Source organism: Vanacampus margaritifer, chromosome 7 (assembly GCF_051991255.1).
Source record: "Vanacampus margaritifer isolate UIUO_Vmar chromosome 7, RoL_Vmar_1.0, whole genome shotgun sequence".
Taxonomy (NCBI): domain Eukaryota; kingdom Metazoa; phylum Chordata; class Actinopteri; order Syngnathiformes; family Syngnathidae; genus Vanacampus; species Vanacampus margaritifer.
Window position 1 is genome coordinate 27265149 of NC_135438.1, and position 12768 is coordinate 27277916.

Sequence of the window (12768 nt, forward strand, 5' to 3'; positions counted from 1 at the left end):
TTCGGGAGTATGTGGTACCGAGCCCCCAGATACGGGCTGTTTGGTCCATGTATGAACCATGTCAGAATTTGGTCCGCATTGCCGGCATGGCAGTAAATTGTTTCCAATGAGGGTTGGACTCCGCCAAGGCTGCCCTTTGTCACAGATTCTGTTCATAGCTTTTATGGACAGAATTTCTCGGCACAGCCAAAGCTTTGAGGGAGTCCGGTTTGGTGGCTTCAGCATTGCATCTCTGCTTTTTGCAGATGATGTGGTGCTGTCGGCTTTTTCAAGCCGCAATCTCCAACTCTCACGAGAGTGCTTCACAGCAGTGTGTGAAGATTGAGTTGGGATGAAAATCAGCACCTCCAAATCAAAGACCATGGTCCTCAGTCGGAAAAGGGTGGAGTGCCCTCTCCGGGTTGGTGATGAGATCCTGCCCCAAGTGGAGGAGTTCAAGTAATTGGGGTCTTGTTTACGAGTGAGGGCATGATGGGGCAGTAGAACAGGCAGATCGGTGCAGCGTCTGCTGTAATGCGGACTGTATCATCCCACGAATCTGCACCAGCCATTAACGCCTAAACAAAACTCCAGGAAATGCCACGAGGTCCACGCCAACCCCACGTTGTGCACACTCTGATGCAGCCCATGGCCCAAGAGACCACAAACAAAACAAAACAAATGACCGCCCCAAAGGCAGAAATGCGGCAACTCGCTCCCGGACAAGATGAGTTAAAGTAAACATGAGCAACATGAATAAGCATCTCTAGTGACGAGCAAAATAAAGGGATTTTTTTTTTTTGGGGGGGGGGGGACTGTTCTCTTTACGCACAAATCACGTACCAAAACCGAAGTACGGACCGTACCGTAGGCTACCTGTACTGTTGCACCCCTATTGTCGAATCTGAATGGAGACACGTGCATTTAATAATTTCAGTGACATTACAATAAAAGCTTGCGATGAATTTTTTTTTTTAATATAGAACAGAGTAATATAGAAAAAATAATGACAAATGATATCAAATAAAATCGATGATCCGAGATTTTAACCCTTTAAAAGTTAACGAAGATTGACCTCTCAACAGATTCGTAAGATATTATTTTTCAGTACCTATATGGCTCAGTACGAGTTTTTCTGAGTTTTTTTTCCTTCTCGTTCAGAGGAACTCTCTTCCACAGCATGCTCCAATCCCAGGCTCCTCTAGCAAAGCCGTCTTCATCTCCTCCACCTTGGGGCTCAATGGTGAACGTCTCCCCATGGATGGCGTCGATTAAAGGAACAGTACACACCGTTCTTTTAGAAAAGGAGTGACATCAGAAGAATAGCCATTCATTCAAACCACATGGGGGGAACATGTGGTTACCAATATATACAGACAACAATACGAATGGGATAAGGTTTGTCAAGAAAAGGTGATGAGACAATAAAGGTGGGATAAAAGGAAAACAAATGGAGACACAAAGAGGAACATTAGTTAGCAGCATGCTGTCTGCAATGTTTGTACCTATAAGGTTCAGCAGTTTGTTTTCTTTGCGCTTTTTCTTTCTGGTTTAGAGGTCCTCTCTTCCAGAGCAGGCTCTAGTCTCATGCTCCCTTAGTCAAGTCGTTCTCATCGCCACCATGATGGGATTCCATACTACCAACATAACCATCTATATATTATATATTCTATATTATATATATATATATTCTATTATCTGTTACCGCTTTTCCACTAGACTGGTGCCACTGGAGTCGGCCTTGGTTGGCCCCGGATGTTTGCGTTTCCATTTAACTTTTCAGGGGCTGAGCGGAAGTGCCTTTTAGAACCATCTCTAAGCCCATCGTCTGGGGCTGAGCGGGGCCGTGTCATCCTTGTCCTCTGATTGGTTGACAGTTATGAGTGAGCAACTCTGTGGCACACGCCTATTTCCTTTCCTGGTTTAACGCGAGCAAGGCAAAGGCGTCCGCTGGCCATCATCAAAGTCATAAAAATACAGGATAAACAATAAACATAATAGTATTTTTAACAACGCTGAACCATATTTACAAATTAACATGTACTAGTGGATGAATTTTTAATGGTTGTGGTAAAAAAATTTAAATAAAATCACGAACACACACAATCCGTGTGTTCTCATTCACTTGAATGAAAGCTCCAGCCACAGTCTCGTCGCTATCCCGGCCCATGGGCGTGGCTCCCGCCTCAGGGATGGTGGATGCTGGAAAGTGAGGATGATGATTGGGCTAGACTTAGAGAGGTGGCCAAATGAATGAGATTTGAAACCATTCAGATTGAATGAGCGCTCGCGGTGAACTTCGTGTGCCGGTGGCAAAATCATGATCACAATATTTCATCCATAATGTTCTAATATGAAATGGTAAATATGCTTCAGTGTTAACCTTACAAGCTAGATTGATAATTGTGATTTACTCAAGGGAGTTCGTCACATTATCAATCTGGAACTTCATTCGGCAGATCCGTTCGGTAAAGGAGGGACATTCTGGACAATACTTTGAGCTGATTGGACGATACAGCATCTTGTGCACGTTTGTTTTGACCAATCACGGCAATGGATGAAAATGTCGTGTTCGGTCTCGTCTTAGGGGGGAAAAAAAGTAATAAAACCTTTACCAGATAAAAATGCATGAAATGTCTCTCGCTGTTCAACATTCAACAAGGTAACGGTGAGTAAAACTGTGTTTTTCCCAGGGCCATCTGCGTTTTCTAGTTTTGTCCCGCTTTAAACAAAACTGGATTGGTCCGACCTAAAAAAGGTCAGTTGCGAACATATCAGCGGGAGCAGTACAAGATGTATACTTGTAGTATTTGTGAACATATACCGCGAGAATTCAGCTTTCAGATTACTTCAATGTTTAAGTAAAATGAAAAATTTTTGTACTGCATATAATTGTGTATATAATATGACACTGGACAGCTGGCGGGCACCTGTGTCTTGCTTGTTTAAACCCAGAAATAGGGTGTACAATCCAATGTCACCACATCATGCAACGGCAAATAATATTTTGAATCCCCACAAAAATCAGTGGCCGAGAGTTGCCTCTGAGTGGGCGCGTCAATTAATTTTGAGCCTCCGTCATTCAGCAATAGTCAACAGTCAGGACACCCTTCCGTCATCGTCAATCCGTCAATATTTCAAGGCGAACGGCATTGTAATGTCAAATCCATCATACGCCATTCCATCAGCAAAATGGACGTCCGCCATGGCATCTCTCATTGATGAACTGATGGACCTTCCGTCAATACTGATGAAATGCCCACTATTTTTTCAAACCTAACCTTCACGTCAAAGATTTACTCAGGCAGGTTAGTGGAGGGGAAAGTAAAGTAAAAACTGATTTGCATTTCCTGTCTAACAGCCAATAACAGCGATTGTCACCAAAATCAATTTGCATAAAAAGCAAAACAACAGAAACATCTCTAATATTTAACCATTTTAAACACTGCTTTTTACTTTTAACTTTGTTCCTGCTTGCACCATGAATGTGTTAGCAAGATTGTGTACACGTTTTTGACTTGCAATTCACTTAATGATACCATCACTGTGGACCGCACAACAAACAATGACCTCCCAGCCATGTTCCTTAGTCATCATGATTTGAAAGTAATGATTTTGAGTCTGGATATTTTCTTTAAAGTGGCTGTCACTCTAATCGCACTTGCTATGGTGTCAGTATGTGACACAAAGCAGGTGGTGATAATTTGTAGCATGTTTATTGCATAACATGATTGCAACACTGTTAGCTGTTATTCCTAACAAAGCTTGAGAGACATTTTAATGTCTTTTTATTAATAATAAACACTGGGTTTGCGTTTGTTGTAGCATTTTAGTAATCAGAGTAGCTCTTGCGCAGTCCCAGGAAAAAGGTGGCAGTAATCTGCGGTGAGTCAAAAGACGTGGGCATTCGTCAATGACAAACGTCCCAAATTTATCGTCGGATAGACAATTACAATGACGGACATAAACCCCCTTCCGTCAATGCTTAGTTAGTCAATTTTACAAAATTCCCGTTAATCATCAATTGTCAACAAAATGGGCGTCCGTCCAAGCTTATATGGAGCCATGTATTCCAATTAGAATGAATCCGAACAGCCAAACGAAGGGAAAATACTCAATATAAACACTTCAATCGGAATGAAAAGCTAAATCCGAATGGAATTTCATTTGGAATCACAGGGGTGGTATATACCTTTCGTCGAAACGAGCATCATGTAAAACTTCAATCGGAATGGTGAGGCTGCTTGCACATGCTCTGTCTTTACGTAAATGCGTCATGACGGAATGGATCATGTCACATGGACGCGTATGTTGTGTATTGACCATGTGCATGGGAGTTCGCCCAACCAGTCCACATGTGCTTTTGACCGTGTCCATCGGAGAGTCCTGTGGGGGGTGCTTCGGGAGTACGGGGTACCGAGCCCCCTGATACGGACTGTTCGGTCCCTGTACGACCGATGTCAGAGTTTGGTCCGCATTGCCAGCAGTAAGTAGAATTTGTTTCCAGTGAGGGTTGGACTCAGCCAAAGGTTGCCCTTTGTCACCGATTCTGTTCATAACTTTTATAGACAGAATTTCTAAGCGCAGCCGAGGTGTTGAGGGGGTCCGGTTTAGTGGCCTCAACATTGCATCTCTGCTTTTTGCAGATGATGTGGTGCTTTTGGCTTCTTCAAGCCATGATCTCCAACTCTCACTGGAGCAGTTCGCGGCCGAGTGTGAAGCGGTTGGGATGAAAATCAGCATCTCCAAATTTGAGACCATGGTCATCAGTCAGAAAAGGGAGTGCCCTCTCCGGGTCTGGGATGAGATTCTGCCCCAAGTGGAGTTCAAGTATCTTGCTCTAGAAGCTCTAGATATAGCGGTCGATCTACGTTCCTACCCTCACCTATGGTCACGAGCTGTGGGTCGTGACCGAAAGAACAAGATCCCGGATACAAGCGGCCGAAATGAGCTTCCTCCGCAGGGTATTCAGGCTCTCCCTTAAGAGATAGGGTGAGAAGCTCGGCCATCCGGGAGGGACTCAGTGTCGAGCCGCTACTCCTCCGCGTTGAGAGGAACCAGTTGAGGTGGCTCGGGCATCTGGTTAGGATGCCTCCTGGACGCCTCCCTGGAGAGGTGTTCCGGGCATGTCTCACCGGCGGAGAGACCATGTCTCTCGGCTGGTCTAGGAACACCTTGGGATCCCGTTGGAGGAGCTGGCTGAAGTGGCTGGGGAGAGGGAAGTCTGGGCTTCCCTGCTAAATCTGCTGCCCCCGCGACCCGACCGGTAGATGATGGATGGATAAATGTTTTGGATATTAGTTTAATTCTATTTTCTTATTATTATCATTATTTTAAAATTTACAAAGGTTCGAACACTGGGAGTGCGTAGACTTACTATATTTAACCCAAGAGCGCGTGACCACGCGTCTACCGTTAAAGCCGGGAGCGCGTGACCGCGCTTCTCCCTTTAAACCCGGGAGAGCGGATATGTCATTTTGTTTAGTTTTGACCGATTCTTGGTTTCTCAACCAATTAAATGAATCAGAATATACACGAGAGGGTGACGTGGGCCTTGTAGCATGTCCTGGAATTTTATCCAAGCATTTACAGTTGATGCAGATTCACGGGAGTCATGAAATAAATGACGCGATTGACAACGGCGCGGGAGTAATTTGAATCAGTGTAACGAGTTGACAGTGACATTATGTTAAGAAATATGTTTGTAGACAATGAGGATGTTGGAAATTTTCACGGCTTTGTAACGGAATGGACGAGGGACAATTACCATTTGATCCCCGAGGTTATTACAACTGCGCTCCAGTGATGAAGGTAAATATATTTGGCATTACATACCCCAAGACGCAACATTTATTTCTGATTTTTATAAATATCGATTGAAGGTTTATAATAATAAATGGTTTGTTAAAGTTGAAGTACCACTGATAGTCCCCCACCTAACTGGGGCGAAATTCGTTCTTCACATTTGACCCATCCTCTGAGGGAGCGATGAGCGGTGAGAAGCAGCAGGGGCCGCGCTCTGGAATCATTTGGTGATCTAACCCCCCAGTTCCAGCCCGTAATGCTGAGTGTCAAACACGGTGGCAATGGGTCCCATTTTTATAGTCTTTGGTATGACCCGGCCAGGGATTGAACCTGCAACCTCCCAGTCTCAGGGTGGACACTCTACCACAAGGCCACTGAGCTGGTAGTAGTTTGTGTGAACGCCACAGGTGTAAGCTCTGAAATGTTTTTGGAATTGTGTTTCTATCTGCTAATATCAATTATTTTTAATATCGTTGAATTTCCAGGAAAACTTCAGGTGTTTTTTTTTTTTTGGGGGGGGGGGGGGGATCACTCAAAAGTCACCCTTAGGTTTTAGAGGCATGTTTTGCCAGGCGCTTTAGGCCATAATGGGTTAAATAAGAGATACGTAGAGTATGTGTGAAAATGTTAACATCTATCGAGTCGTGTATAAACGTCTATGTATAAACTGTGTGGTGTGGTGTTAGCCTTAAAACATATACAATAAATGAAAAAAATATAGAATGAATGAAAAAACATTTTAAATAAAAGAAAAATATATATTTATATTAATTATTATATATTTAAAACATACATTTAATGGAAAAAATAACATAAATGACTGAAAAAGCATTCACAATAAACTAAAAATCATACCAAAATGAAAAAAACATAAATTAAAAAATATATATAATTAATGGGATTTTTTAAAAAAAAAATTTATTCACACAGATTTCAATAATCGCGGGTAGTTTTGGGAACATAACACCCGTAATAAACGAGGGAACACTGTATATGTATCATGAATCTTGGGCTTATTTTATTTTTTACTAGCATTATTACCAGTGTTGGGAACGTTACTTTAAAAAATTTGTCATAGTTACGCGTTACTTGCTTAAAAAAGTAACTTAGTTAGTAATTTAATTACTTCATAAAAGTAAATCGTTACCAGGCAAAGTAACTATTTTCACTACTTTTTTTTTTATAGCAAACAATTTGGATTTTTTAATATTATTATATTTTTATACAAGGAATTCAAATTGCGTCCAGGCTATATAGGGTGTTTTAATTTATTTTTGTATTTTTGTCACACAAATGCCTCACTACATAATATGACACATCATACAATAATAAGAATAAGAATAAGAATAATAAGAATAAGAATAATTCATTAAATTTGGAGTGGTGATGTATGTTCTACCACTGCCAGTTACTACAGCATTCAGAATAATAATACAAATAAAATAAATACTAGATAGATAGATGGTGATTTGTGAAATTGTGGCACATATGTCATCTATTGATAATTTGAGACAGTCCTAGCCAGTCCCTCTAGGATTTCCCGGGCATTTTTTATGATTGCTGCAGGCTAAAATGATCAGTAATAGATAAAAGAAATTGCCAATGGTATTAAAATATACAGTGCTTAATGCTAACATGGCCAGAATCATAGCCATAACTACTACTCTATTTACTACTCAAAATAATCAACTTCCACTGCCTGACACTCAGTATAAAGGATTGGAATTGGGGGGTTAGATCACCATGTGATTCCCAAGCGCAATCATTGCTGCTCACCGCTCCCTCAGGAGATGGGTCAAATGCGTAGAACGAATTTCGTCCCCACTTAGTTGGGTGTGACAATCAGTGGAATTTACCTTATTTACCTTTACCTCACTTGATCTCTCTGGAAAAACATATACTTCTGTAGACTTTCAAATATGAGAGTATGATGATATATGTTCAGTTTATAATTCTACACATATAAAGACGTGTTTAATGATTGATTTACGTCAGAAAACTGCCCAACTCTAGGCTTAACTTGCATCATTCACATACAAATGTCACTCCATCGCCTCCATGAGTGTGCGCATATTTCTTTTAACACTTTTCACATGTTTAGCACTCGTGTTGGCGCTATTAATTACACTAGGCAAGCGCGTGTCACTATGACTTACCGGTATCTTTATTGCTGTTGTGGTGCTTGTGGAGTCGCATTATGGATCTTGGTGGAACATGATTGTCAACAAATCGCGGACGTTTTTCGGCAAATCTGGACAGTTATTTTTTATTAATGTCACTCTTGTCAAAGTTGTCAAACAAGTTCCAGGCGAGGACGTGGACTCTTTGCTAAAATGCCAAAATATGCTAAGCCTTAAGGTCCAGAAGGAAGAAGGACGACACGTCCGTCACGTCGTTACACGCTCCCCGTGACACCTCAAAAATCAAAGTCACTATACTGTACATTTCAGCTTTCAAGACACTTTAATTGTGACGAGGTCCAACAACAGTGACTAACTGTGCGCAAATTAAATTTTCAGAGCTATTCACCGCACAATGTCTTGTAAGCTTACTTCGAGCCTTGAATCTAATAAATACAGACGCTCCCCTACTTACGAACATTCGAGTTACGAACAACGGTACATACGAACATGTCTGCGCGCATGTCAAAAAATGTTCGGAAAGAGATGCTGTAAGTTAGATTTTGTATTGTGCACCTTTTTCCGAGTACTGTAGTGCTTCTTTCCGCCGCTAATGCCTACGCTTGGCACTGTGAGAGCTCACCCAGCATTGGAGGCTCAGCAACGTGTCGAGGAGGAGGAAGAAGAAGAAACGCCTGTCGCTCATAGATAAAGCCATCGCACTCTTCGAGCAGCAAGACCCAAATATTGAACGTTGCACAAAGGTTGCAAATCAATTGAATGATGCCATACAGTGCTACCGCATCATTTATGATGAAAAAAGAAGAAAACTGTGCAATCGTCGTTAGATCGCTTCTTTCGGCCAGTTTTTAGTAAATCCTCCAAGGAAGATACTCATCAACCCTCAACCTTCTTCTCCTCGACCCACAACTTCTTCCTACATTGAAGTTACGGAGGAGGAAGTAACTTTTGAAGCCCATTCCAGCGACGACAAAGAACCTCTCATGATATAAAATCCTCCTCTTCCTCCTCCTCCTCCATCAAATCCTTAAGCATCGAGTACATCTTCCAAAAGTAAGTTAAACTTCATTTTATTTATCTTATTACGTACATGTACATACTGTGTGTGTCTCTCGCTCTCTCTCTCTAACATACGTAGTACAGTACTGTACGTATTCTCTTTAAACATAAATTATAATACAAAATATAGCACTGAAGCAACTTACGAACAAATTCACCTTACGAACGATCGCTCGGAACGTAACTCGTTCGTAAGTTGGGGATCGTCTGTACATTGGGTACGCAACGCATTTCTCATACGATAACGGCGTTTCAAATATGGGAGAATAATTAGATTAGTCCATTTATGAAAAAAAACAGTTACCTAACGCAGTTAGTTTAAACGCCGTTATTCCCAACACTGATTATTATAAATCAATACCTACATTGTAATTTAAAGGGGTTCCCTGACCCACTATATCACCATTACCTGTCCTCTGAAATTGGAGCGACCAGTGGAGCATACCAGTTGACCCCAACCTCACAGTGAGCATCCAAGTATATTAACACCTAAAAAACACAAACACTTCAGTATATTTATTTAGTCCAAAACAAATGAAACCAGAAACCATTTATTATTTACTATGCTAGTTCTAAAATGTCAAATATGTTGCTAAAGCCATAGTCCTGAGAAATATTTATGATGGATTTCTAACTGTGAGATATACCTGTCCCTCTGTGGCCTTCTTGGCTCCAATACTTCGTGCCTGGATGAGACCCTCTCTCTTCTCATTTCTGTAAAGTTTCACCAGACCATTCCACTGCTTGACGTACATCTCCAAACGTTCCTTCAAATGGACTTCACAAAGAAGGATCAAAAACAGATGGAGGTTGTGAGAATCATATTGGCCATTTTGAGGTAAAGTTTCACAGATGCGCACATGCAGACTTTTTTCTCCCCCCAAAATATACGGTAGTACATTTTTACAAAGGTACAAGAAAGTGAATCGGATAAGGTTTGACAGATACAGTCATCTGAATATAGCGCTAGTGTCAGGCCGAAACCTTGTACCACCAAAAAGCGTTTGTTCGTTCAACCATTAACATTACATCATGAAAGCGAGCAAGACATTTTCAACACTTTAGGTTGGTCAATAATTTGTAAAAACAGCAAGCGATGAAGATGGCAGCTTAGTCTGAGAGCTATGCAGTTAGTGTAGCTTATTTGCTTTAAAAGAGGAGCTTATGTTGATTTAAACTTTAGATACTGGCCGCTTATATATTCGGGAAAGGAAAGGATTGCAGACGCACTGATTAGACCTGCCGATCCCCAAGTGGGGCAGATTCCCCCCGCTGTGAGCGAAAGACTCATACAACAGACCAAATGGCGAAGGACATAGCCAAAATTTATGCTCTGCTCAAAGACACCTCGGAGACCCAGGAGCGCAAGCTCACCGCCATACAGTCCGCGACGAATGCTGTAGAAGCTAAGCTAACGGACTTGACTTCACGCCTTGGAGACGACAAGGCTCGCATTGACTTTCTGGTAGATGCGCTCGAAGCTAACTCCCCAGCGACACAGTCAGAAGTCGAGGCCTTGCGTCTCAAAGTGAGTGATTTGGAGAACAGAAGCCGACGGAACAACCTTTGCTTCGTCAGCTTCCTGGAGGACTCCTAGAGAGCTGACATCCTCGGATTTATTTGCTTGACTGTCCCAAAGATGTTGGCGATCAAATTCCCGGACGGCCTGCAGTTAGACCGAGCACATTGGAGCCTGGGAAACCGCAGACCGGACGGCCAACCCCCGCGAACTATCATTGTCTGACTGCTGCGGTTCTGAGACAAGGAGCGCATTGTGGAGACCGCGAGTAAGATGGGGAACTTACGCTAGAAAGGACACCGCATTATGGTCTTTCCATCCTGACTTGAAGTTGATCACGAAGTTGAATACTTTTCTGCACTAAGCGACAACTTGTTCCAAAATAGCTGATGCTGAGGTATTTATGCTATTTAAAAAATATATATATATTTTTTTTTTCTTTGCACAGAGTTAAACTTTTTCCCAATTGGTAATGATGGTAATACTACAATTTTTATTTTTTTTTATTAGCAGTTAAAGGTATTTCTAACTTTTTTTTTGTTTGTTTCTTGTTTTTTGTCAGCTCGTCCAAGTATTGGTATTGACATTATCGACATTTTGTGTGTGTATCTATATGTGTAGCTATATGTACAGTGCTGCTCAAAAGTTTGGGAACCCTGCAGACATGGTCAGATTTTTTGGGATAAAATATTAAAATAAGCTTATTAAATGTTTAGTCATACCCAAACCTACAATGCTGACATTGAAAATAATGGACTAGAACTAAAAGAATGATAATATTGTCCTTCATTCTTGAACAAAAGTTGTTGATTTAAGAAAAACTTAGATTTCATTAGTGCAAAAGTATGTGAACCTCTCACTTAATCAGACATTGCACCTCCTTTTGCAATGAGATCTTTATCCAAACACTTTCTTTAGTGATTTATCATTCTTTTACATCTACTTTGGGGGAATTTTTGCCACTCTTCTTCGAAAAATGCAGCCAGTTGAGAGAGTTTGGATGGGTGTCTAGCATAAACTGCCCGCTTCAGGTCCCGCCACAGTATTTTGAAAGAATTTAAGTCAGGATTTTGACTGGGCACATCAAGAACAAGAATCTTGTTGTTCTTCAGCCATTCTTTGATTGTATTTCTGGAATGCTTTGGTTATTGTCATGTTGCATGATCCATCTTTTACCAGGCTGTAACAGCTTCAGGTTCTGATCCAGGGTTTCACAATATTCCTCTGAAGTCATGATTCCCTGGATTATGTGGAGTTGTCCAGGTTCTGAGGATGAAACGCCAGCCCAGAACTTAACATTCTCACTCCCATGCTTCACTCTAGGGTGAAGGTTCTTTTGCTTGTATGCAGTGTTGACTTTTCACCAAACAGTTACATTTTGGACTCATCTGTCCACAGAAGGGACTTCCAAAAAGCTTCAGTGTTGTCCAGGTACTCGCTGGCAAAGATGAGATGGGCAGCTTTGGAAAGCCTTGTCGGTTGACTTTTCTTATGATTGTTGAAGCATGCACATGTGTCACAGATGCAGCAAAGAGGTCTGAAAATCCCTTGCTTTTTACCTGAATTATATTTTTTCGTGTGTTTCTTGCTGATATTCTAGAAGGTTGTCCACTTCTAGGCAGGATTTTAGTCATTTTCAGTGTTCTCTAGATGCAGATGATCTGCTTCACAGTAGAATGATGAAGCAAATTTTTTTTAGATTACTTTAGCTTTTCCCAGACAGATGTGCTGTCACTACACACTTCCTGAGATCCCCTGAGATTTCTCTTCCTCTCAGCATGACTGACCTGGATGGGTTCACCTGGGTAAGACTAAAGTGACGTGGTTTTGTCTCAGTTTCAGTCAGTGATGCACAATTTCTTTGCTAAATCTTTAATTTTATTGTTCCATGTCAGTGGTTAGTTTAGCTACCAATTTATCCTACCTGATCCTACTTTATTGCTTGTTTTAAGCAATGCAGCTCAGGGTTCACTTACTTTCGCACCTACATGAATTGACAAAAAAAAACTCTTTTTAATTAAGTTTTGACTACACAATTGATAAAAAAAAAGAAGAAGAATGCATTGAATTGATAAAGCTACACCTGTTATTTCATATAAAATCTAATGGTTCAAATTGAGCAACAAAATAAGGTTGAAACAATTGGAAAGTCCAAATTGCTCAAGAGGTTCACAAACTTTTGAGCAGCACTGTATATGTACTTTTTTATTATAATTTTTTTATATAACTTATTTAATTTGTATTATTATCTCTTTTACTGGCAAA

The 12768-nt window shown here is 41.1% G+C and overlaps 1 protein-coding gene across 4 annotated transcripts in view; it reads right to left on the bottom strand.

Moving 5' to 3' along the window:
* The window catches only part of galnt7 (UDP-N-acetyl-alpha-D-galactosamine: polypeptide N-acetylgalactosaminyltransferase 7), a 114214-nt gene that overhangs the window by 63790 nt on the left and 37656 nt on the right, over positions 1–12768 (bottom strand). For all 4 annotated transcript variants that reach the window (XM_077570322.1, XM_077570323.1, XM_077570320.1 and 1 more), the window contains 3 exons: positions 9632–9762; positions 9394–9473; positions 1091–1273 (listed from right to left, as the gene is read on the bottom strand). In XM_077570322.1, the coding sequence (XP_077426448.1) occupies positions 1091–1273; positions 9394–9473; positions 9632–9762 (394 nt within the window). The remainder of the gene's footprint in view (positions 1–1090; positions 1274–9393; positions 9474–9631; positions 9763–12768) is intronic.